We start from the raw sequence: 27,401 nt of genomic DNA, 5'->3' as shown, positions 1-27,401 counted from the left end.
ATCAAGTTTTCTGACACCCTTTTTCAAAGTCAAGGGACATATCACCAAACTGCATCACAGCCTCATCTGAATGTCAGATTGTTCTCTTCTCCTCCTGAACTTTGGGTGGTATTCAGCCTTGTTCTTCTTGAACCTGAAGGTTTTAAAGGATACGGTAGCCGTGTTTAATGACACTTAGCGCTAAGTGCTAACTTGCAGTAAACTTGCTTCTGTGAATTTAAAACCTTTTAAAGTTTGTGTTTTAAATTAAAATTGTACTTGCGGAATTTGACTTTTAAAAAAAAAAAAAGACACAACCTTAAAATCTCGTGGGTTTTTTTTTTTGCTCTAGACGGAGTGTGATTGAAGCTGTTTATAACAGACTGAACCCTTACAGGAATGATGATACTGTAAGTACCCTTTCTCTTACGTTGTCTTTCCCCCCACCCCAATTATTTTAGCTGTTTTGTAAAGAAACATATTGCTAGTTCTTGTTAAAAGACCCCTTCCCCCAAAGACACAACAGCAGTGTTGTGCTCTTTGGATTATGTTTTGTAATTGTTTGCTGCTGCCTTTTGCTGATCATAGTCTCAAAACTCTGGTATGGTTGATTTGTTTGTCCTCTGGACTTTCATTATTTGAATCCTGCCTGCTTTTCTAAATGCTTTCCTGCCAAATGGTGCAGAGTCGTGTATTTTTTTTCCCCTATTATGTGAGACATTTTTCCCCAAATATCAAGAAGAAAAAGGCTATATTTGTAGTTTAAACAGATTTGTAACTATCAGCTTTAAGGATATATTAATTTTCCAAAGGGACAGTGTAAGCACTTTTATTCTTAAGCCTAGGGTGTCTTCCAGCAAGCATACAGTTAGGTTCTTGTATGTCAGTGATCAGAGTGACATGAATCCACTGTCAGTGGGGGGAAAAAAAACCCCAGAACTCTAAAATATGAACAGTGATCCCAGTTGCAGTTAGATATTTGGAAACACCGTTCTGCTACTGAAAGTGCTGTACTTCATCAAGTAGTTAAATTGATCCTTTACCTATCAGCAATAACTACTCACACGCTTAGATGTGGCATAAGTGAAATGCATCCAGACATAAAGAATGGTGCATTGACTTTGCGACTGGGTGCTAGTTTATTTGGCAGTTGTCATTATATCCTTAGCATAAAAATTCCTAAATAGTGGCTGAAAGAGGATGCTTTACCTTCAAAATACGTTCTATAGTATGTTACTGTTCTACAGATGTACAGTACACAAACTTCTTGTTGTGATAATGTTGGCAACTTGGATACAGAAGTTGGCATACTGAATAGTTGGCATGCAGCTCCTGCGTTTTTACTCACTACTGCTTTTATTCTTCGTCCTTGCACTTGAGACAAACACAAGCCATTTTGGTCTTTCATATAATTGCTCTCCTTTGCTACTTCTGGCTGAAGAAAAAACTGGAGGTGGTACTTTTGCAAAGGGTAATTTTAGTGATGTGGATTTTTTTTTTTTTTTACTACACCTCCGTGCCAACTGTTCTTTATGGTTTGTAATGAATTCTGTGTGCTAGTTTGAATGAAGGGTGCAGAACTTTAGTGCTAAGAAATTGTTATGTGTGGCATTGCTAGAGGCTTAATTAGCCTCTTTTCTCTCAAAGGAATCAGTAAGGCAGTGCATCTAAAGAGGAGTAATATTTCTACCTCCTGCAGTCTTAGTAATGCTAGGGGAGTGTAGCTGTGGAAGCACCAGCATACACTGTTGTGAAAGCCCGTCGTGGCCTTTGATTACTTAGGGGAAGGTATCAGGTAATGCTGAAACAACTAAAGATTGCTGTACGGAAGCAGTTTGCTCTGATGCTTGTGCTCCTGACTTAGCTCTTGCTTTAACTACCGAGCTGGGGTCCCACTTCTTGGTCGTGGTGTTAACCTACATACCCAACTAATGAGGCAGTTGGAGAAAGCTGAATATAGAACAGTCTAAACAAGGGAAAAGGAAACAGACATGACACAAAGGCAAATGGTTTAAAAAACATTTACTAGAATTAAATACTTAATTTGTACTAGGATTTTTTTTAACTGATACCAGGAATCAGTTAAACATTTTTCAGCGGTGTGGTGGTTACACAAAAGCCACTGTTGCCTGTGGGCCTAAATGGACCAAATTTAAGGGATACTTGGCTATTGGACACATGGTTGTAATCCCATGTACTGTGGCTATACAGTTATGATTTAGAGCACAGCATGTCTCTGCTTCCAATTTTTTTCTTATATACATTTTTTTTCCTGCAATTTTATTACCATCCAGAATTAGGGTTTCCTGCAGTTGCCCAAACTGCACTTCTCTAACCTTAAATTATAAGTGTTAAAATTGATCTGAGTTATAACAAGGTGTCAGTTGATGAGTGTGTTTTCCTATGCAATGAGGGAGGGCTGAGAACACAGAAGATGGTATTGATAATAACAAATGGCATGAGGCACATCCTGCTCTTTTACCGCACCTGTGTAGCAAGTGTATCCGTTTTGTATTACTTCTAACTACTCTGAGAATGCTTTTGAATAATGTTCCTAGGATATTACTTTGAGGATTGATAAGGCTATTGTAAAACAGTCAAATTTTGAAATGTGTTGGTACTAATGCTTCATTAATTAACCATATGTGGGTTTTAGATACTTCTAAATGCTGTTTCTGAAAGGGGAGAGAAAACACTCCTAAAATGATCTAAGTCTTTACCCTTTTCAGTCTGGATTATCCAGAAACTGCTGTAACTATGGGCACCCCAGACTTTAAAGGGTTCCTTCTTTTTTCTTTAAGGATTCTGCCTCAACTGATGATATATGGTAAAACTGCTCATCTAGCTGTGGAGTTCACGTTTCATCCTTTGAATGAAAGTGCAGCCCAACCTCAGTGACCCTTCTTAACATCCATCCTCAACCTTAATTAAAGAAGGGAATATGATGTGTTGGTGAGAGCGACTACAGCAGTATGACATCTAGCCCAGGAACTGATCTTTTTTTGTAAAACAGACTTCTGTAAACGTGATTTCAAACCATAATTCATGTTGTAAATCAGACTCCAGCAATTTATGTTGTATGATTTTGTTTTTGTAAAGTGCAATTGTCTTTGTACAAAATGCTCATATTTAATTATGAACTGCTTTAAATCACTATAAAGGTTAGAAGAAATGTTTGGCTTGTGTGATACAACAATATATATCCCTTTAAATTCGTGTTGTGGTTTTGGATTGCAAGGAGCAGCAGCCTAGCCAGCTAGGTGCTCAAGAGGTGCACAAAACTGTAAAGATAACTTTTTGTTTTATATGAAAGCTGAACTTGTGGGCAACTTACCAGAAATTACAGTGTGTGAATTTACTTGGCAATGGAAAAATAACTAAGAGTAGTGCACATTCTTCAACAAATGTATCTCGTTTTCTTGGACGCACTCCTGCTCTCACATTGAGTTAAAGGGAGTTCTGATTTTGACATCAGTGGGAGTTAAATCATGCCCTATTAATAGTATAATGTTCATACGCGTACGAACCTTGGGATTAGAATGCCTTGATTCTTTGCACCTCTTTTTTCATTAACCCTTACCTGAAACTACTAATCACTGAGCACGAACAGGCAGCTTTCTACATACAGTAGGAGTCTGCAGCATTTTTACAATCCTGATTGGCTGGGTCTGCTGCTGTTCCAAGTAAAATACTTTGAATTCCATTTTATCAATAAAGCTTGATTTAACAAACAAGAAGTTTATCCATAAATGTGTAATTCCTTTTTCCTGCCTTTTAAAATGTCAGTGCCATTGTAAATGATATTTTACTTGTGGAAGAATATTTTTATTAATTGGTAGCCCATTTTTAAAATGGGAAGGATTTTGATTATTGCCCAAGACATAGCCATATGCTAGAGGATGATGTGGGATTAATCTGTTACCCTATTTTTTACGAGTGTGGGTTTTTTCAGGCTTTTTGTGGTTTTTTATTTTTCTCCCCACTGAAGATGTGCATTGGTTTGAATTTGCCTACTGTTTGATAAAAATACATTTGTCAAAGCCTGACAATCTTTAACATTTTATGGTGTGTGTTTTTAATTGACCCACTTAGAATGAGAGACTAGTGGTTAAACAGTAATTGTGATTTGAGATATAGCATGTTGACAATATTTAACTGTTCGTTGTTTAAAATTCTAATTTAAAATTTTATAAGATAATAAACTAATTTGATTTAAGCTTAGCTTTCTTCCATTGAGCATACAAAAATTAAGTTTTCAAGTCAGTCGTGTTTGCAAAACTGCTGTTTTGTGCACCTTGTATTGTCTTTTTGGTTGAGAATATTGTATTTAATATGTAGTTTAACTCATTTAGTAGGCAGATTCCCCAAAAGGAAAATCAGTAAAACAAGTAGATTGTAACATTTACTGCAGTTAAGCAGAATCAAAAACTTGCTGTATAATTACTTTTTTCATAGGGAAATGTAGTACAATGCATTTTGCTATATTTGTCTTTCCCTAACTTTGAAATATACATATTTGTATATATAGCCTTAAAACTAATGCAGAGTTAGGGAACACTGAACAGTGAAAAAGTAACTTATAGTGTCTTGGAACTAAGTATAGTATATACCAGCAAACTTTTCTTTTATCCCTCTTGTCTATGTGGGGTGCTTAAACGTAACTTCATTGTATTCAGTTTGTAATCTGTTCAAGCATGAATGAAGAAAACATAAGCACTATTTGTATTTATAAATTTATAGCAATTTTTGCTTAAAGAACCAGTTCCTTAACTACCTATGAATAAATGCTTAAAATGTCTAATTTTGTTGTAGAGTGCAAAACTATAATAATGTTAAGTTATATCTTCACAGGCATCTAATTAACAAGCATACTTAATAATACGTGGCGTATTAGTGCAAAAAGCTAAACTTAATTTAGGAAGAGGCAGGTAAAGTTCTGTCCTTTTTCACAGAGGCTAAAGTTTAGTTTTGGAAACTGCAAAACCTTGAACTGGACTGTGGAACCTTTGAGTTTTAAACTTTAAAAATCAGAAGCAAAACTGTGGTGTGAAAAGCCATACTTCAAACAGTAATCACTTAAACTGTCTCAGTGACAAATTATATATTTGAAGCCTCTCCTTAGGAGGTCTCCTCAAGGTTAGAAAAAATAATTCTGCTGTTGCTACAGGCGATGTAACTAGGTTTGAGGGTAGGGGAAGAAAGCCCGTTTCAGGCCTTTCTCTCCCGCCTGTGTTCAGCGTTTTGATGAGATCAGATCACTGAATCTATTGTGTATGCCTAAACACTGCCATTTTAGATACAGATTTTGATTACAAAATATACGAATTAAGTATATAAAGCATCCTAGAAAAGAGGCAAGCTGTACTTTTCACTGCTCTGAAAAGAAAAAGGCACTTTTGCACCTTTGTGCATCTCCTTCTTGCACCAGAAACTTTTTTTTAAATGCTAAAAACATTAGCACCTCAGGGGCAAGGCAGCAATTTTTTTTTGAAGTATTGTGTGCTATTTATTTCCCTCTTGGAAAAAGATTCCTGTGTGACAAAAATGAAAATTGTGTGATGTTAAAAGATGTATTTTTAAATACATGTTCAAATAGGATGGTCCCAATTTGCTTGTTTTTAAAAGGCAATTACATTTGTAAAGCTACTTTGCTTCGTGTGACGTGCAACTTTGTTTTCCTTCTACATTTGACAGCTTCACTGGCTTCAGTTCCTGTGAGTTTTGTTATAGTCAGATTAAACGTTTCGCTGATCATTCTGGGAGAATACCTGTTCTGCTTTATAGGCAACTCGTTCAAATAATTCTCACTAATTCAGCATTGAAATATGTTCAAGACAGAGGCTTCTAAAATGTGTTTTAAAACCAGTGTTGGATTAACTAAATGCAATTACATTAAGTAGGGTCCTAGATTTTGCAAGGCTTTGTAAATCTGTTGTATCAATGGAGTCCCTGGTATACACGTGGTGGGGCAGAAATCTGCGGGTCCCATGCAAGTTAGGAAGGCAGCACCTTTTAGCTGGCTTGCTCTTACCTCGCCAGGAAGCAGCACCACAAAGACCTTGATGCGTGGCCATCACTCATGTTAATCTACCAGGAGAAGTCAGAATCGGAGAGAGAAATTTCATCTGCTTGTCGTTAAACTACGCTGAGTTGCGGTAATCCTAGGTTGTGTCATACTAGCAAGGTGCTTGATGAATATGAAGCAGCAGATGAGTAATGGTAGCACTTCCCTTGATCATTCATGCAGGTGCCAAAGCTAATCATTATAACGTATTTACATAAACTGACTTCAGCAGCCATTACATTGTTTATTGCAAAGCTGGTACTGTCAACTATACGGGTAAAAACCTGAGCTGTTTTGCTCAGTTCAAGAATTGGAAACTTAAAAAGGTGATTTAAAAAAAAAATTAGGGAACTGTTCACTGCAATTAATTGCCTGATAAGACTCACATCTTAATTTGTTACAGTGGGGTAGCATAGACTTCCTATTGCTTTTCACTTTTTAGTTCATAAATTACTAAGGTTATGGTTTCATGATCAACTTACAGCAAGACTGAACTATTGCTTTAAGTTTGCCCCTACTGCCCTTGTGCCAGCAGTCATGTTTATGTGGCTGTGCAGGTAGGAGAAAAATAATCTTACTTTTCGGCTGGGTAAATGGATAATGCAGCTATGGGATGCTGGTAATAGGGCAAGATGCAGAGCGGGGAGATGGGACTGAGAGCACAGGAATGGTTGCACCACCCCTTCTGCCACAGTTTGGGAACCCACGCCCTAAATGCAGATAAATGATTGCTTTGTGTAGGGAGTATCGAAGCCTTTGCAGATCTTTCTCTGCTCTACACTTAAGACAAACATTTTGCTTTGGTAAACATTTGTTTTGTTAAAACTAGAATCGTGAGACTGGTTTTAGTGTCGTCTTGTGTATTAGTTCCATGCTGACAAACTTATTTTCTGTTCACTTTCTCTAGATGGATGTAGGTGTGTCCTGTGGGATAGACAGCGTGGCTGCCACAATTAGGTTAAAGATACGGTTGTTAACGATTTACCTTATTTCAGTGTACATCAGGATTTCATCATGCTGAGATGTTCACCTTCATCTGTACCTGCACCTTCTTGGATTGCTTTCATGTGCAAATGACTTGGTATATTTAAATTTCTTAATATTTAAACTTGGCTGTGTCTGTAACGGGCTAACCTTTCCTAAATTGTTACCCTTTTCCTCATCGTTTGGCAAATACAGTATTTTAATGCAAACCTGATGTACCTTGCATAGGTTCAGAAACAGCAGAACTGTGGAGAGCTATAGAGCTGTACCTGACAGTTTTCTGTAGAAAATGGAACTGTTACTCTGTGCCGAGCTTCATGAGGTGTGAAAATAATGTCTCCTAGATAACTAGTATAGCTCCTACAGCTCCATGTGTTTGAGATGATCATAACCTGAGCCTCTCTATACCAGTACCAGGTGTAAAGTCTCTACTTGACTGGATAGATTTTTTAACTCTTCAGGTGGTAAAAAGAGGCTCCACACGTGAATTTCTAGGATGTTGTAGTACATAAAATGAATGTGATTCCTGCTATAAGGTGTAAAAATGGAGCAAAATTTAAAAGGAACAATCTGGGGCAAAGTACTTTTGACTGACCTGTCTGTGAAATACTGATCAGAGAATCCGATCTTTTGGTGAGCTCTTTCTGAGCTGTCTCTGGAGTGCTTGCACAGTCTGCGGGTCTCTGCAGACCCAGGCATGCTGTAGCCTTATTTTCCTTAATAACGCTGCTTTGTAAGTGAGGTAGCAGTCACCTGGGCCGTGGCATTTGTTCACAGAAGTTCAAGAAGCTGTAGGAAGACTTCCAGCTCTTCATTCTCATGGACCACTAGATGCTTTCAAGTGAAAAAAAAAAAGAAGATACGGCCTGCTAAAAGTTGAGTTTACATTATCTCCCACTGAAAACTTGTTCCCAGAACACCCAGGGAGGTGGTAGAGTCACCATCTCTGGATGTGTTTAAGAAAAGACTGGACATGGCACTTAGTGCCATGGTCTAGGTGACATGGTGGTGTCAGGGCAATGGTTGGACTCGATGATCCCAGAGGTCTCCCAACCTCATTGATTCTGTGATTCTGAGAAGTTGTGGCTGCCCCCTCCCTGGCAGTGTTCAAGGCCAGGTTGGATGACGCTTTGAGCAACCTGGTCTAGAGGAAAGGTGTCCCTGCCTGTGGCAGGGGGGTTGGAACTAGATGATCTTTAAGGTCCCTTCCAACCCAAACCATTCTGTGATTCTATAAAAATTTACAAATATTTATACTATTTACTTATTATGTGAAAAAAAATATCTGGAGCTATAATCTCCTGATTGTATTAGAGTTGTTGGCCTATAGTGACCTAGGATCTACGCATATTCCTTGTTTTTATTTCATGTTTCTTTTGAGTAGCAGTAAACCAGATTTTTTTTTTTCCCCTCTCATATAGACACTCTTCTAAAGTCTCTGCTTTCAAGCTAAGAGAACAGGAGTGATAACGGTGTCTTAGGAAAGGGGTTGGGGGAGGCTTGCTTTAAATGCAACAGCGACAACAACAACAAAACCCCTAACCTTTGCAGCTGCAAAGTTTGGGAAAGTGGGCTTAACTTTAAAAATGCCTTTTATAGAATGAATGAAATAGCTCTATTCTGAAGGTGTCAGAACTTCACTAGAGGTGAGATGACGGGTCAGATTTCTAGATTATTATGTTGTTTTATGCCTAGCCAGATTTTTACACCTGTAGTGATTCCTGCCCAAATGCTTTTTAAAATATCACTAGACATCTACTATTTTCTTTTTCTTTTTTTTTTCCTAAAAAAAAAAAAAAAAAAGAAAAATAAAGCCAATGGTCCTTACTACTGTGTAACCAGCCATTTATTTGCAAGGGTGAGTGCTGTGTCAGACAGTAACGTGTTCCTTTAAGAGCACTACATTTGTACTTCTCAGCTCGCTCAATAACATTGAGCCAAAACCGAAATTCTTTTTTGCTTCCATTAACTGTATGGCTCTGAAGAGCTGATGAGAGCGTGGTTTTTTTACACCTAAAGATGGCAGCGCTCAATCCATATTGTGAGTAAGCCTCCAGAGTTGAAGGAGGTGCCATTGTTGTTTCTTTTGAGAAATATCTTTGAGAAGAAAATTGAGAAAACTGAGACTGGCAGGTCATAAAATATTACAAACCTCTACTTCTATCAATGCCTACAGACTAAGATCTTCAGAGTTTAATTTCACTTGCGTTACTGAATTCAACCCAGACTGAGCAATGGCAGTCTTGAGTAGCTGATCTCATTTTCATTGTTGGGATTTTCAAGCTGAAGCACAATATTTTTGTTCAAACTACAGGGGAAAATTAAATTAAGATAGTCTTGGGGAAATCATGCATGTACCGTACTTTATATCCTGCTAACGTTGATGGAGCTTCACTCACAATATGTGAGGTTTGCACATGTATTATTGGAGCCTTAACTGTCCCACTTTTCTTGGAATGTAAAAGAAATGTAATCGGTATTGAGTTTTGGTTTTAAAAAAGCTTTTCAAAGCCAAAGGGAAGCAAAATGTTGGATTAATTGGAGATAACAAATTCATGATTCTTTGAACATGTAAGTCAGCATCTTTTAAAACATCAGAAGGGCACAGTTTAAGAGGTTCGGTCTTTGATGTAGTGCTTTTAGCTGTAAAGAATAAAGAATGAAACCCAAAATGAGTTACCCAGAATGGAAAAACAATGACACCATAAAAATCCAGGAATAAATGTGCTGTATTTACGCAGCATTATTTCCATGTCCAGTGATGGACCTTCTGAAAGTCTCTTTGTCGGTGTTTTTCGGGGAACTTTTTATTCTTGCCGAGTGTTTAATGCTAGACTGGCAAATCTGCTGCAGTTTGATATTTCCACTCTCTCAGATTGGAAACTAGGCGTTAGACAACAGAGTCCCCAGTATGTGAGATGCTGCGGTACCTGTTGCCACGCGCTCTGCAGTTAATGCCGTGCAACTGTCTGATGCTGCAAGTTGGGATTTCCTAGCGTACGTGTTGTTGCTGATGGTGTGATTCGCAATGACCTTGAGTACCAAGAGTTAAGTTGTATTTATTAACCAGACCTAACTCTTTGGTGCCAGGAATCTAGTTTTTGGAGTAAGTGCTGAATTATGCAAATATTCATGGCAAGTCATGCTGGGTAGTTCACTACCCGGAAAACTAAATTACCAGCAATGCAGGGTTAATACGAGACAAAAGCCTGGCTTCTCCTAGCCAGGGAGTACTGGGTATTTGAAAAGTGTGAGGTTTGATTTCCAGAACCGTCTGCTTTATAAATCTTTCAAAGCAGATTTTTGGTTTCTAGCATCTGTCTTGTTACTAAGACCACGTACAAACATGCTGAATTAGAGAGTTTTCACCTGTCTTCTCACAGAATTGACTCCACGTCGTATCATAAGAGTCTCGTTTGTAGTGACATGCTGTGCCTGTCTTCTTAGAAAATTCATGACCTCTTTATATCTATTTTGTGGAAAGTGTAACTTTTTTCATTGATGACCTGTATAAATGTGTGTTACGAATGGAGAGGTTTAAGCTTGGAAAGCATGTTTGCAGATTACACAGCTTCATTATGGAATTTATAAATTTAAGAGTAATATACGAGAGCGTAACTATTTTCCTTAAGTAGAATGTATAACAATATATAATAAATTATTCTCCACGTAGTTCACCCACTACTTACAGTTTTACACAATTCAAACTGTGTGTTTACAGAAAGTTCAATAAATGTATATTTTGTACTATGTACAGATTCCTGGTCCCAAAGAAAATGTGTGAACTTAGTTTCTAACTTAACTTTTGAGATTGTACTTTTTTGGGGGTTTTTTTTTGTTTGTTTGGAATCAGTTGAACAAACTGCGTTATGCCTGTCGACGGTGGAGGCTTGCATTGGAGTAAATGGGAATTGGAAATATTTCTAATCTACAAAAGTGATTCCACTAAATAAAACAGGCAATTACATCACGTGTGTGTATTTGAGTGGTATGCTATAAACCGCTTTCACATCTGTTTTATTGTCAGTAATTTACAAGCTTACCAGGCCTCCTTCAGGTTTCTGATTCAAGCTAGTTATATTAAAATGGAATGTTGAGTGCTTATTTTGATCATTTTTAGTTGCAGTAATAAACCCCCCCGCCTTTTCACTGCTTTTCCCCTTACATGTTGAAATTCCAAGACAAAGCAGCGTGCGCTTGGCTCCAGCCACAGTGTTCCCCAGATACCACCTGGTCTGGGGTTTTCAAGAGAGCTGGGCATTGATCAGGATGCCTGACTTTTGGAAAACCAAGTGACACAGGAGCAAAATATGTTTGTATCTTCTGCCCTGATTCAGTGTTGTAAAATACAGGATAGACTTTTGCAATATTATTTCTAAGAATTTAAGGATGCTCAAGGCTAAAATAAATCTTTACACTGGTTTTAGCCTGTATGATTTGGAGGGAAAATGAACCAATGTGTTATCAGTTCACATTTATCTTCCCTGGAAATTTTTATATACAGAGAGCTGGTATGGACTGTACAAATTAGACCAGGGGAGGGGGCAGGAGGGTATTCTGCTGTCACCTGTGACCTGCAGCAAACTTGTCTTTTCTAAGCATTCAGCCCCATCCCTTTAAGGATTAAAAATCAGAACTACTGAGTTGTCTAGAGAAATGAGGGAGTATTTTCTGTGGGTTAAAAAACTGAATTGCTACGATATGATTGACTATTAGCCTTGGTTCACATGAATGGAGCAAACATGGGAGACAAAGTGTATCCCTTTGTTTTCTAGCTCAAAGTTTATAAAAGGAATGTTTTATCCTGTCTAACTGGAAATTTACATTTTAGTGTATTTTTTCCTCAAAGTCAAATAATATATCTCTGAATAGCATTGTTGGCTAATTTAAATGTTTTTTTAAATCTTGACATGCAATAATGAATTTGCATGTCATCGGAGCTGTTTAGATAGAAAAGTTAAGCTAACTTAAGGTGTTCATTGTGGCTGAATTTAATCAGACAGCATTTACATGGGCTAATTTAAAAGAGGTAGAACTCTGAAGCCCACTTAAATCATTTAACTGATTTCAATTTTAGATTTCAGCAATTTTTAAGAATATAAGAGTTTATTCTAATGTGATGTTCTGAAGGAAGGAAGGTGGATTTGGCAGAGTAGCAGGAAGAATTGTTTACAGTTACTGATAGAAATAACGAAGACAATTATCCCGGCAAATACGCATACACAAGAGAGGCTCTGGGAGTTGTGTGAACTTCGTGTATGGCTCTCATTTGTCAGCTTACAGGACTGGAAGTTCATCAATATAACGAGAATTCGTATATTGATTAAGTTAACTTGTACTTAGTGATTTTAGTGCAAACTTTCCAATGTTTTTACTGGAAGTGGGAGAGCTTAAAATTATCTGCAGCCTTTCAAGGATCCTACTTATGAGCTGTGAGAAAGATTTCTTTTCCGAGTTAGCAATTTTTTTTGGTGTTCATCCTCTACTTCAAGAAAATATTTGCTAGCCAGGTTTTTAATCCTATTAAACAGGACTGAAGGCTTGCTTGCTGTGACCTACTGCTTAGACTTGTCTTGAATTAAAAGTTTGCTGAATAGACATTTAAACCAGTGAGTTTATTTGTACAGTAGAGCGGATATGAAGTAAATACAATTAGCTATATGTGTTTTCTTGTCTTTACTCCTTAGTAGAAGTGTCTGTGACACTGTTCAGTGTCCTGCTGATTCTCTTTAGGAAGTGTCATCTTGCCAAAGCTGCATCGTGGCTCTTCCCCTTTACACTGAAATAGTCCAAGAGAGTTTGCTGCTGGCTCGTGGATACCAGGTACAACTTGGTGAGAGCAGTCACCTTCCTCTGAAACTTGAATCCTGTCCCGTAAACTATAAAAAGGTGCAGGATAAACCAGCTATGTATAATATACTTCAACAAAATAATTCAAGGTATGTTACAAGCATGCAAAAAAAAAAAGGCACTTAAGGAAACAAAATCTTTTTGGGTCTTGTTTATAAAATAACCTGTGATGTAAGATCTAGACAGCAAGAATAGGATATTTGGACATGGCTGGCCTCCAGGTCTTTTATAGCTGTGCTTTTATTTTTCTGCATTTCTTACTTACCCAAATTACTTTTTCCCAAAGCCAGAAGCCTTTCAGAAGTATCCCTTTAGAAGAGTAATTTATTGGTTTTGTTGTGCTCACCCCTATCATGGAGACAGTGGGAGTCTGTTACCTGAAGAATATGAAGTGACACGATTAAATCAAGCTTAATCCTAAGGTTTTACTTCATATTGCAAGTATCCTTAAGTATGCACTTCAGAATTTATTTTTTTCTGTTGTAACAACGTTTTGTTTATTTGGGGCATTTTAATGCTCACCTTCAGTGATCTTGGAAGACTACATACAGTTGGAATAGGAAAGTAAGCGAGGTCTCTGTCCAGTTGGTGGTTGTTGTCTCCCAGTAATGAACTGGGCAGGATATCAGGAATCAGTTTCAGGGGAAAAAAAGAAACCAAAACAAAACCAAAAAAAAACAACAGAAGGCTGATTTTAGAAGACTTTTACTGAAAATAATAGCAATGAAATGTACAGAATGAATTGAAATAGTGCAAATATTTAGTTATGGAAGTATATTAGCTTAATGCTTTTACACTCTTAAAACGTACAGGACTTTCAATATCAAAACTTTATTGTTCTCTCAGGAAACATTAATAGGTGGCCAGCCTAACAGGACTGAATCTTGTCCCAGTTTCAGATGTTAGGCTGAGGGTGAGGGTCTCAAGTTAGCTGCATCTGGAAACCTTGGCATGGGCATGAGTTCAGTGCTACAAGAAAGCTGCTGCAGGCCGCAGCCCAGCTTTTATTATCTAATAGCTAATACAAAGCTTTTGCATTAAAATTTGATAAGGGGCTGTACTCACCTTATCACCCTGTTTCTAGGTAGACTGTAGCCTTCAGCCTGATTTTTATGTTCCCTATGTACACAAATCAGTTGGGTCTTGTTCTGGGGTTGTTTCTTGCTGTGCACGCAGTGAAGCGCGTTCCTTCTGCCACCTCTCACATACACCCAATCCCTTTGATTTTTTCTTCATAACCATCTCTTTTTGGCCTGAAGCTGCCAAAGTATTCTGTAAAAGTCTACAAATCCTCTAGGTGTTGTTATATTCCCTCTTGCGTCTCCTGTGTGCATTTTCTACATTTTCTCGTATTAGGAATAGCGCGTGCTTGCTTTTTTCAAAACCTGGTCTAAGAGGGTTTGAGGCTCTTAAGTGCACTGCTAAAAAGCTAAACTCTTTCTGCCATCTCTACAGGCAGCTAATTCATGCTGTAGTGTGAATACCTTATCTCAGCTTCTCTGACGGTGCGTAAACATTTTGTCCATTCCCACTCGGTAGGTCCCGCGTTGGGAGAGCCCTGCAGCGTGTGCTGAACATTCAGTCCCAGCTGAAGGCAGTGAGCTTCTCGCGTGCTTAAAAGTAAGCTCGTTCATATGTTTCTGTGGCACTGAACCCGCAATTCATTTCCTCTACCGTTGCTATGGGTTTTTCTGAAAGAAGAAAGAGAAACAAAGGAAGACACAATTGTATGGTCTACATTAGCTAAGGCAAAGAAAATTAACAGAACTACTTTTGACCCTTTTTTAATTTTTTATTTCAGTATTGCTTGATTTCAAAAGGTTTTTGCACCGTTGCCTGGTAAATGTGTTTGGTCTCATGAACTGGTGCTGGTGTATCATGTTCTCCGTGTTTGAAGAGTGTATGCCTTTAAGCAATGTCATCCCTGTGCTCCAATTGACAAGTTTTTCAGAAGTAGTGGTCTCCAACATCATTCCCAATTCCTTCATCTTTATCAGTTTAAAAATGTTTTTATATGGTTAGCATAAATACCTTTTGTGCTTTAAGCACTGATGGAGAGTGCAGACTGGATGCATGTCACTGAACCAAGAACTTTACTAGTTCTCCTGCTCTAATGAGGATGATGGAAACAGCTATTGGAATCAGAGTCTCTCCCAAGCAGTAACACAGTTAGATTCATTTTTCTATGTCTGCTGGAGCATCATGGGTCTTAATGTTGCCTCTTTGCTACCCAGATCACACCCAATGGTTCTCTCCTGTGTTTGAATGCTCTGCTCGCCGGGAGCAAAACCCTTCGTTCTCATGCAATGGTTATGGCTTATGCTGCCTAAGCAGAACAGCTTTAACTGGGTTGGAACTAGATGATCTTTAAGGTCCCTTCCAACCCAAACCATTCAATGGTTCTATGGCAGTCGTTACAAATCCTGAAGGGTGCAAGCTTAAGCGCAAAAACGGAGACACTGGCAACTGGATACACCAGATAAAACTCACCCCATTTCACCACTCTTAATTCTCCTGTACTTCTAGCTAGAGAAAACCTTAAGACAAAGACACTGGGCAGCCCAAGCCTTCAGGCCAGCTGTCTCTTTTGACATATATTTCATTAGGCAGTTGTAGTTCCTGAATTACACACGTTCTTTGTCTATTACATCATGACCCCTAGCACAGCTGGTGATGTTTTTTTGAAGGGGAGGAGGAAAACTGGGGTTCATCTATTTTGATCTCATGGAAATGAAATCTTTACTAAAAGAAAGCCAATGTTTTCCTCTGCTGGTCTGAAGAAGAATAGCTGTGAGGGGCTGTTTCCATAGGTCCCCTTTTGCGAGCCACCGTGAAGATCTTGGGCCAGGAACCCGCATACATATTAGCCCAGAGCCGATGTAGCTGTTTTCCTTTTGCCATGCATAGATAGGGTCATTGACTCCGCTCAGCTGAAGGCCTTCTGTAATCGATTTTCAAAACAGTCTGAGGTCGTTGCATACTGTGCCCTACGGCGTCCCAAGGATTTGTGCATTGTGTGCTTTGACCTGATTCTTTTTTCCCCTCTCTCCCAGCATCCTGAGGTAGGTCTGCCACGCTTTGTTGTCCCTCGCAAGCGTCTGGGGGGATGGGGTGGTAGAGATTTGATTTGATTTTTTAATTAGTGCCTGGAGATCTACATGTAGCATCAGCTTTCGGCTTTCCACCACCCAACCTTTGGTGTCATTGCCCTGAATTACAGCCCTGATGGGGCCTTTGCATCATGCGTTCAAAGTGTTTGGACCTGTTCTGGCAGCACATGCACAGAAATGTTTATGAAGCCACAAGACCAGACCATAGGTCTCCTAAGATGTACAGAAAATATACGTTTTGAGTCATGCTCCTTACTTCTTTGCAAGACACAGAGATAAAGGCATCGCTTTGCGTAGATCCCTGGTCTAAGCTGATTAACTGAGCATTCAGGAGAGCTTTCTTATTCATTACACGCAGCTCAGAATATTTTGTTTTAATTTGATACCTGCGTGAGTTAAAATGTTTATGTGGCTCTGTCCATGCATGTGGTTGGTGCTTTACAGTCAAACATAAACACAAGATACTAACAGAGTACTTCTCACAGCAGAAATTTAGAAATGAAAGAAATGCACACAAATTAAGGATAGGGAAAATTTGCAGTGAAAAGAACCTTAGAACAGGAAAAGATAAGTGTTATTTTTCTAGATTAAATGTTAATTAGATTAATATTTGCACATATTGCATACTTGTTAATATTTGATAGAAGTATGAAAATAGGAGAACTACTTTTTAAAATATTGTTTGGCAAACCAGCTTATTCCTATAAAAAAGTCGAATATGGTCTGTGTTTAAATGGAGTCACCCTGCTGTCAAAAACAGACATAAAAAGTCTCAAGACATTACTCAAGCAAATACATGCCTATGTTCCAGCCTCATTTAGGAGCACAATCTCTAATTGCAAAAGTGCTTTTGAAAACTGTATTAGGAATTTTCTCCACTAGCAAATCAGCTGTTTTCTTTGCAGAAGCGAACAATGGAGAACTGACCTAAATACACACAATTATGCAGGAAATTTTGCTTTGGGGCACGAAATGGAATTGTAGGCTGGGTATGAAAGTTAATTTGAATTTCAGACCGAGTCCCAACTGTTGCAGAAGGGAGAGTCAAAGGAAAGTATATTTGAGGGATTTTTCCAGCCAGCTGTGAACACTGAATTTTCCTGCAGTAATCTTTTTATAAATGAGACTTGGAAATGTTTGTAAAATAGGCTGTCACTACTGAAGTTTTCTCACCCTCTTTCCTCCTGTGCTTCAAATAATCGTCTGCCTGTTCTCAGGGAGACGTCCTAGAATAGGGTGGCCTTTTTCTCCTGGTTAGTGGTGAATGCTGGATCTGGGCTGTTGCCATTAAGTCTGGCTGCTGCAGAACTGAGCAGTAGAAAATGCGGCTGGTACGAAGACAAGGTCCAGACATCTCAGCAGTAGAAATTTAGACAAAAATTTGAGGGTCAAAACGCTGCACTTGCCTTCTCTTTCTCTTTGCAGACAGCGTATGCTTTCCAGAACAAAAAGCAGCAAAGCGAGAAACAAGTTAATGAAAAACAAAACAATCCCATGTAATGAATGGGAAGAGGCCAGAACTGTCTATTCATCTCAACTGATTATAATGCGGAATGATGAAAAAATAGCAGAGGAAATGGAATAGAAAATCAGACTAGAAAAATTAATAGAAAGTTGATGGAAAATCAAAGAGAATTCATAAAAAGTTAATAGAAAATCAAATAGAATTAACAGAAAATTAATAGAAAACCAGTGGTGGTCACCTGGTGGTTACCTGTTTATCAACGGGCTAAATCTGTAGTCTCTGATAAAAAACTTGCATTTGCAGTGTGCTCCAAAAACCAGGAAGTTGCAATACGGTAGACCTTCATGTGCAGTCTGCAACGCTGAGCAAAAAGCCTTCACCTGGGGACGTCAAAGCCTTTCCAAGGGGAGGATGTCTCTAATTCTGCTCTTCTGCTGTAGAACAGTGCTGCGGCTTCTGGGAGAGTCAGGCAGTGGGAGGTGGTGAGGTAGGACAAGCAGCCATGCTGTTGTCATGTCTGGGACCCAAGTGAACCTGAAAACTCCCAAGAATGCTGCAGTGCAGCCTCTTACCAATTTCTGTGCTCTTTAGCAGCTGAGGAAAACCTCTAAGGGTAGTTGTGGGGTGACCTGGGGAAACCATGGAGAAACAGGCAAGCAAAACCCTGGTGAGGGCTTGCATATCGAATAGGATCCTCATCCCACTGGTAGGCCTGTTTCCTGCAGTGCTTGGGATCACGTCCGGTTTGGAGATAGGCAGGTTTTATTAGTTTTTGATGCTATTCCTTTCCAATTTAAAATAACTTGTCTATGGGAGAAATATTGACTGCATCAAATAGCAAAGCTGAGACTGTTCAAATACCCTAGAAGTGTCCTTCAAGAAAATTATTTCCCAGTGCTCCTGGTTAACTCACTTAACACCAGTCTCAGTGAGTGCACAGATGGTCCTGGGCATGGGCAGGTGTCCTGGGAGCTCTGCAGGTAACTGCAGGTTTATAGGGAGAAGGTGAAGGTGGTAGAAAGGAGGGACAGGTCTTCATTTGCCCCACGGAGAAGTCAAACTTCTCCCATATTGCAAGCTACACCTTGGGGCTGTGCACGTGCCTTGCTCATACCTTAATTTCTTTAGGAGTAATTATGCTTGGCCCCGCTTATGTCTTACAGTTCATACAGATGGAGGATATAAAAACACAGTGATGTAATGTCTCCATTTGAAACATCTGCCCACTTCCTCCTCCAGCCTGCGGGTCAGAGGAAGCCATGGAAAAAAGGCTCAAGGACATTCCTCCTGCCTCTGTCTGATTTCTGCCTTGATAGGGCTCAGACCAATGTTGCTTCAATTAATTTATTTTCTTTTAAAGCACATGTTTCAGAGCACTTCAAAAGCTGGATTCCCTAATCTTTGGTAGATCAGCATGAGTCAGAGGCATCTGCAGGAAGAGCAGAAAGGTGCCTCCGTAGCGTATTTCGCAGCAAGCAACAGGCACGCTTGTGTGAGAAGGAGCAGTGCTCTGGCAGGGGCAGGTCAGGCTGCAGAAGGGGCTTTAGCAGGAGGTTGTGCTAAGTTCAGCAAAGCTGCTTGCTGGTGCAGCCGGCAGCATGCTGTTCTCCAAGTCTGGTGTAATCTACTGCTTTAGGGATGTTCTGTACTGCTGCCCTCCCCTGCATTTCCTTTGTGCGTTTGGCAATGGATTAGAAAGTGAAAGAAATGGAAAAATTATTAAAAATGAATTTTTATATGGCAGGAGCTCACCCGACCTTTCCTTTCCCTGCTCGGGATCTCTCAGGCAGCACTGCCTGTAACCTCTGGTTGCATGGCTGTGCAGTGGGGAGTTCCCACGGCAGATGTCAGCAGGGCTGAGGTTTTGTGGTGGGACTGGAAATCTCCAAGCGTCTGTACAGTGTGTATGGCAGCAGAGCCGAGAGCCCTCTGCTGAGGCAGGGCCACCACCCCTCAAAGCTCCCAGCGAGCCTACCTGTCCAGGAGAGATTCCCCCATACTCTAACGGGGCTTTCATGGGTGGCACTTCCCTTGACCTGCTAGCAATGCTCTGCCTAAGGCAGCCCAGGAGGCTCTTGGCCTTCTGTGCCATGTGGGCACATTCCTGGCCCACAGTCAACTGGGTGTCCAACAGGTCCCATGGGTACTTCTGTGCAAAGCTGCTTTCCAGCCGGTTGGCCCCCAGCCTGTGCTGGTGCACAGGGTTATTTCTCCCCTGTGCAAGGCTTTGCATTTACCTTTGTTGAACTTCATGAGATTGCTGTGGGCCTGCTTCTCCATCCTGTCGAGGTTCCCTCTGAACGGCAGCACAACCCTCTGGTGTATCAACCACTCCTCCAAATTTTATACCACTTGCAAACTTGCCGAGGGTGCACTCTTTTCCGTCACCCAGGTCAGTAATGAAGAGGTTAAACAGTAAAAGTCCTTGGATCGACCCCCTGGGGCACACCACTTTTTCAGATGTGAGTCCTGGTGTGGTGACCCTTCCCTGGTGCACCTCTCTGTGGCCTCTGGCCTCCTAGTTGGAGGTCAGACTAGGAGCAGTGGACTACCATTTTTAAAAGGGAAAATTTGGGGCAGGATCACAAGAAAGCATGGCCAGAGTGCGCCACATATTCGTTGGGAACCAGAATTGCTTCTGTGAAGAAGCAACCAGGGCTCCCACTGCCTCCACTCTGTAAGTCTGGATGAGACAACAGAGGCTGGAGGGGTGTAGGCTGAAGTTGAACAAGCAGGAATTTCTCCCCCTCCTCATCCAGGACTCATTTAGCTTATTGCACACGCTTTTCAGGGAAGAGAAGCAATGAGAAGTCAGGGGAGAGACAGTGTTTGCCTGGCATCAGTCTCAGTAGTTTTATTTGCATCTCTGTGTCGCCTGTGACCTTGGGATTTTTCTGGGAGGGAAAGACAGGAGACACCTTTGATTTAGAGAGGTGAAAAGGGATTGTGCTTGCAAGCAGCCTCTCATGCGGTGGCACGTGTGCTACAGAGCCAGGGCTAAGGGGGGGAGCACTCATGCGCTTCATCCCCCGCTTCATCTGTGCCTGGACTTGCTACATCAACCCAAATCAAAGGCCAGGAGCAGCAAACCGAAATAACCCCGCTCCTCACTTTCCCCTCATTACCGTTGTCACTGTTCGTTTGTTTTACCGCAGTGCCCAAGGGCATCTGTCATGGATCAGGCCTGGCCGGGGCGAGTTATGGCCGCACACAAAGGGACGGGTCCTGCCCCGCGTGGGTGCAACAGGCAAATTCCAGGAGCTTCAGTGCAACAAAGAGGCAGCGTCACGGGTGCCACGAGACCCGAGTTTTCACAGCATTTCCATTAGCGCACCTGACCCTGAGGGCAGCCATCAGCAAGAGGCCGGACCACGCAGTGTGGCCCAGCAGCAATGGGACAATCTCCTGTTAGCAGCTGGGAAGGGAGGGGGTGAACTCTGCTTCAGCTGAACGCCCTCCAGCAGCACCGAGGACCCCGTCAGCTAAAATCGTTCATTAATTTAAACTTCAAATAGCACCGGCAGCGTTTAGCCGAAGCAACAGCACAAAGCAGCGAGGTTGCACGCAGCCGTGGGCTGCCACAGGTGTGGCCGGCTGCCGGCACCGCTGCCACGCTCACAGGTTTTATATGGCCCAAACCTTCTGTCACCGGAGACCCTGCAGTCAGCTCTGTATGGTTACCTGGGGTTAGAGGCAGGGAGCACTAATGCCCTTTGTTCACTGGGTAAATTCTATTTCCCTTTCCATTGTGCCGTCCTGCTCGTCAATGTAACGTTACACCCAGGGCAGGAGAACTGTACAAAGAAACTTCAGTGCGGGCTGGCAAATTACAATCCTTTACTTGTGAATGGGGTCGTCGTAAGTGATGGGTTGAAGCAATGCACCTGGTGTAAATAATTACATGCTTGAAACGGGGGGAAAGGGATGAAGGGAAGCTAAAGGCCAGGTGATTGTTTTGGATGGCAAAGGAAGGACTTTTCATGCGGGAAGAACAAATGCCCTGCTCAGGAGTCTGCTGGTGATGGAACGATTAATCTTTTCTCTTTTCCTCTTCATTCTTTCCTTGACTTTTGGGGGGTTTTGTTCATCGTCCACTACCTCCCCCTTTTGTTCTCATTCCCAGAGCAACACCTGGAGGTAGGGGCTGCCTTAGGAAAAGAACCCCATGGTGGCTTATTCCAACCAAGATTGTATTTCAAATAACCTGGGTCTTCATTTTTTCCAAGACCCCTTTGTTCTACAAACTCCCCTTTAAATGATTGAAGCAGGAATCTGACCGCCAGTGACTTTGCTTTACCAGCCATCTGAGCTGGATTTCTTAGACCTGCAGTAACTGCGCTGCGCTCAACTGATGTCGTAAGCGATGGTTGTGGTCCTTGAGAAGCAGGGGTGTGTAATGCAGCTGAGCTTACCATGATCAAAGCTCTTTTTTGGCAATGCTCTGTGCCTTCTGCCACTGCAGGAATCAAACAAGCTCATATGGGTGAAATATGAAATACAGAACATCCTTTCTTGGGAGAGTAATGCCGTACTCTTTCTTTTGAGAAGGAAAGGAGGGTGAGATTTTTAAGGGTCTGCATAAACCCTGGTACTCGGTAACGTGTGTGCACACAGGCAAACATTCATCTCAGTTCCATCCCTCATCCCCACACAGGTGGGAAGAATGATGTACCTGTACTCAGTGTTTCTCCAGTCCTGGGAGTTGTGCTGCAGTGAGCTACACCTTTTCTCTCCAGATGTTGTTTTCAATTATACCAGTTGCCTTCAGACTGATACACAAGCTGTTGGTCCATGGACAACCCCAACCTGCCTTGCAATCCTTCATCTCCAGAAGAGATCACCAAGGGTTGCCATGATGCTTCCATGCCACTTCTAGACAAGGTACTACATGGGAGAACACCCTGAGGCCAAATACACAAGGCTTTGGTTGACTTCCCGGTGGTGGAGTAGTGAAAGGGCTGGTTAACAAGTCTCCCTGCTTGGGTTCGGGGAAATCTGCTGTGTGTTACTCCTTTTCCAGATTAATTTTTTGACCCTGAAATGAACAACATGATAGAACAGGCATTGTGGAGATAACACTAATGATGGGAGGTAACTCAGCCCATTAGCAAGGATTATTTATAACCCCTTAAACCAGAGAAATGCAAATGCTGAAACAAAGCTCTTAATTTCCATCTTGTCTTCTTTTCTTCATGTGCCTTGCTTTTCAAATTCTAGTATAAAACACCAGAACAACAATGGTCATTGTACATTTTCCTGCTGTGTGATTTTTTTATTCATCTATTTATCTCTTATAGTGCTTGCCTCTCCCTCCCCCCTTCCCCTCTCCCCCAGTAATCACCGTAACTCAAGGGGAAAGAGTCAGGATTCTGGCAAAACCTGTTTCTAACTGAACAAGTGAAATCCTGCCCCCACTGACACCACTGGCACATTTGCATTGCCTTCATTTGGGCCCAAGTTTCACCAAATACAGTTTCAACTCTCTTTTTGTTGATTATTTTGGAGTGGGCATCAGTGAAGAAAAGAATTCGGAGGAAAAGAAAAATTCAATTGAGAGACGTATTGCCCCAGAGCAGGTGTAAGAGCATACACAGGCTGAGGACTGGCCCCTTTGAAACCGGAGTCAGCAAGAGGAGAGCAGTTAAACGTTAGCGGATGAGCTGCTTTACCAGCGCAAATCTGAAGCCACTTGAAAGAGCTAACGTAGAGTTCTTGTCTGATCCTTAACAGAACCCGTGGTTGCCTTATTCATTGTGCAACGTCTACCTTTGGAAAGCATGCTTCAAAAACAAGTGGTTTCAAAAGCAAAATAAGCCCACCTTTAAAAGCATTTTATTGCTTTTCATGCTTAAAAAGTCTGTGAAAGCAGAGAGGCTGGTGAAACCTGGACATTTCCACCCTCACAATGTTATTTAGCTCTTGTCATGCTCTGTTTCTTCGTGTACCCATTACGAGTGACTAATGCAGCAACACAGCACTGAGCACGGCTCTCCCTGCGGCTGGGGATCTCATGTCAGGAGGGTACGATCCAATTCACATTGAGACGGATACATTAAATCTTTTTACTCGATGCGTTGTCAAGAAAAGCCGATCTGCCTGCTATCACACGCACGGAGAGCACCCCAGCCCATAAAAGCAGTTTTATGTGCTCATTGATACAGAATAGATTGTCACTAAACCTTTCAGGCATTGTTGTCGAGGTCAATAATACTGATCTATTTTAGCATAACAGAGGGGTAAAAAATGAATCCTGTCAAGATATGACCTTTAAAAGACCTCGTCTTTGGAGAATCAAAAACAAATGTGGAAAGACTGTTATTTTGTTACCTTTGGGCTTATCTGAACTGGGAGTAATTGTACATGTTAGCAAGAAAATAGCTCAAGAAATGATTGGGTTAGCAGTGAGATGTTCCAACCAATAAGGCAAACAGTGCACTAATTTGGTGAGTTCACGTAAAGCTTTCCCTTCATGGGGCACAGAAATCGCACATCCAACTGCACTCACCCTTCCCTCCCGCTCCTGTTACCCTACGCTGCTTTTCTGCTGGTCTCAAACCAAGCTGTTGGTCTTCACAGCAAGGACTGCGCCTGCCTCTGCACAGCCCTTGGGTCTTGAGTGGGATCTTTGTGCACCGTGGTGCCATGAAGCGTTTGGTGGGGTCACACACACGTCTGCATGTTGGACAAAGTCTTCAGCCGTGGAGAAGGCAAAGCAGAGGCAGTGGCAGGCATCCTACCAGACTCACTGTGTATGCTGAAAGCAGTGTTGTTGTTTTAATCTCCGTCTCAACTCGCTGCTGGGCCAGCTCATGGTATTGGTACAGACACAAGAACTTAGCTCTTCATCTTCTTCTGTACAGCCCCTCTCAGGACCCTGAGGTTGGACATTAGGGCAAACACTTTTCTGCAGTTTTCTGTTGAATGTAAGCAGACGTCATTGTGCTGTTTTGCAATTTAGCACTGCTAAATATGGACCAGAACATGACCTTACAACCTTTCTTTAGGTACACAATTATTTCATCACTGCTTTTCCTCCCTTTATCAGAATGAGGATAATTGGGGATGGAGTTACATGTCTTAACCCATGATTCACTGCCAAGTGCTTTAACTCACAGGTGTTACATCTGCAGACACTATTGTGTCTAATAAAAAGATCTGATATGCAAAATCACCAGGCTAGTTAGCCTTACTTGGGGAGCGCTATAGGTAGGAGAAGAGCAAGTGTATAGAACAAGCATTTTTTCCAGACAGCGTAAATAAGTCATTGCCTACTTTGCTTCAGGGAGCTAATTTTTCATGTGCCACCAACACTGGCTTTTTCGCTTGACTTGATCTGTATTGTGGCATATGCAGCAAGCCTTTCTCCCTTCCTCTATGTTACATTTATTTTAGGCCAGTATAAATACATCTCTGGAAATCTGGAGAGAAGAGAGTCTAAAGGTCCTTCATGCATTCTCTTAAAAAGCTGATTTTACACTGTGTGCTCAGAGCTTCCATCCTGTAGCCTGCAAGCAAAATCCCACCTGTTTCTGAGATCTAGTATCTGCCTCAAGAGTAGTCGATCCTGGTTGCCTTGGCCGTTCTCTTCAAGGTCTCACCCTCAGCAGTAGCAAAGGCAATCACAGACTGGACAGGGGATTAAGGTGGCTGTTTCCAGAGGTTCATCTATAAAATGTTACGCAAAGAGATAACACATAATACTTTTTAACTTCCTTTAAATGCAAGTCGTGTGAGGGCTTCAGAAGCGCTGGCAGAATCCATTTAGCAAGGGACAGAAGTTCCTTTCATCATGCCAGCTGGGCCGGGCAGAGTTACTGGGAGCATCTATATCTTCAAGACATCTTCTGCACACAAACCAAGGAAGTTTTGTCTGAACAATTCCTCTTGCTCTGACTGTCCCGTGGCCTACATCAAATCTAATGTTAGGTGGGGGACGACTGAGAGTGGGAATCCCTTGGAGTGTGAAAGTTTAACCATGTAGAAAGGAAGCTTTAACCATTATTTTTCCTGGGAGTTACTATTTCCTAACAGTTCTAGCAGAGAACAGGGTCTGCAGCTATTTGGTTCCTGCTTGGATGGGAGGACCTTTGGGAGACCAAAGACAGCGGGGATCTCCCCTGTTGTACAAGGAGCAAAGCCATACTTTGATAGAGTTCTCTGGAGTGGAGAATTCCCCCCTACTTCCCCATCTTTTGGTATAAATGGATAAACTGGATACTTAGGACTCTGTCTATTGAAGGAATGTATGTTTCGGCATTTGTCTTTTTGCACAGAGTTAGGCAGTATTGCATAATCAGGAGATTTCAGCAAGAAACTGGCTCAGAGATCACTATACCACCCCTGAATCTGAAATGAATTTCCAGCCCAAGTCCTTTGCTCTTGGTCACTTAAATGTCTCTGGGAGAAGCCGGACCCAAACCAATTGCTGCTGATGCTCTTCAGCTCTTCAACTTGCCCTTATCCCAGCAAAATCCCTGGCCCAGATTTGTCCCGTGCCTGGCTCAGTTCCAGGCTGTATTGTGGAATTCCTCTCTCTTACGTTTTGGAGCAGGACAACAACAGCATTCAATTGGAAAGTATTGCTTGGGTCCCTGAGCTAAATTTTCCACCATGGGGAACCAAGTCCTGTAATCCTGTTGATAGACAAAGGCATAACGAGAAGTGAAATGGCTATTAGTCTTGTTGGATTATCTCCTAGCGTATAAAGGGACAGCCATATAAATGGATGACTAATTCAGAGTAGTGAGTAATCACAAGATAGCAGTATTTCCATAGCTTGGGACAGTCCAGACTATGTGTGCTGTTTGGTGTCAGCTGAGATGAAAAATGGTGGGTTTGGTAGGTCAGCTAAGATACAACCCCACAGAAACATGGCTTTTGATAAAGCAAAAAAACACATGCAGTGCTGCCTAACAGAAATATTCCATAAACCCCATGCATTATACTTTTAAAAGAGAGACCATATGTACAATTACGTGATAAAGTTTAACAGAATCTGTGAGCTCTGCCAGTGTCCTGAACCATGAAAGCTGCAGATATTTATAAATGTCAGCAAGATCTCCAGTGAAACCGTAACATTGGTATTTACTTCGGGACTTCATTACTATTTATTAATGTATAAGATCATAGATTTGAAAGTATAAATAGATGGAGGAATTTTCTGTGGACAGCAAAAGCATGATTTGGAATATATGCGTCTGGGAGGCAAGTGGAATATCTGATGCATAGGAAACATTAAACAAAGGCTTTTTCTTGGAAATCTTTTTATACGCTCCAGTTCAGTTTATATTTCCAGCATCACAGGCAGGGCCCAAGCACAGGCAAGGAGGAATTACATAACTTTGGTTTATATTTCCATTATTTTAGTTGATGTATTTAGAACAGCTTGATAAATTAATCATGACTCGTGGTCCAGTTCACAAAAATTTGTCGGCCAGTTTGCATTCCTGCGTTTGCAGAACTTAAAACATGATGCACTTAAAACTTGGGACACTCGGCAAATTGTCTCTCCGTTGAACCTAACCTGCACCAAGCGCTTCCTGCTCTGTTCCTCCTGCTCACAGAGTGCTACAAACCAGGAATCCAGTGTCTGCAGCATGGTTCCTGTGGCAAGAAGGGAATTATGTTGGATTTATGCAAGATGAAAGATTGGCCTTGTCAGGGGAGCTGGCTTCTGTCTCCCTCCTCCCCCATCTACGCTAAAAAAACCCGGGGTGACCATTGTGTCATTGAGAGAATTACACTTCAGGTCTAGTCACGCATGAATACATTTGGTTGTATTGTGGTTGGTTTTTTTAACCAACGAGTTATCTTCTGCGTATTTCCTTAAATAAAATGAAAAATTCTAGTAGGATTGATTTTAGATCCAAAATTATCCTTGCCTCTTTTTCCTCTGCTACTCATTACCCACGTTTTTCTTAGTTTCCCAGAATTTCTAACTTACCCACCA

General features: G+C 41.3%; 1 protein-coding gene across 1 annotated transcript in view; it reads left to right on the top strand.

Annotated features, from left to right (window-relative positions):
• Positions 1-10,997, top strand: part of PPM1A (protein phosphatase, Mg2+/Mn2+ dependent 1A) — a 35,935-nt gene extending 24,938 nt beyond the window's left edge. The window contains exons 5-6 of the mRNA XM_068397345.1: positions 332-389; positions 2,781-10,997. Of these exons, the coding sequence (XP_068253446.1) occupies positions 332-389; positions 2,781-2,810 (88 nt within the window). The 3' untranslated portion in view covers positions 2,811-10,997. The remainder of the gene's footprint in view (positions 1-331; positions 390-2,780) is intronic.
• The last annotated feature ends 16,404 nt before the right edge of the window (positions 10,998-27,401 follow it).

The sequence above is a fragment of the Nyctibius grandis genome, chromosome 4 (assembly GCF_013368605.1).
Source record: "Nyctibius grandis isolate bNycGra1 chromosome 4, bNycGra1.pri, whole genome shotgun sequence".
Classification (NCBI taxonomy): domain Eukaryota; kingdom Metazoa; phylum Chordata; class Aves; order Nyctibiiformes; family Nyctibiidae; genus Nyctibius; species Nyctibius grandis.
The sequence above is the reverse complement of the archived record's forward strand: the minus strand, read 5'-3'. Positions and strand labels throughout refer to the sequence as shown.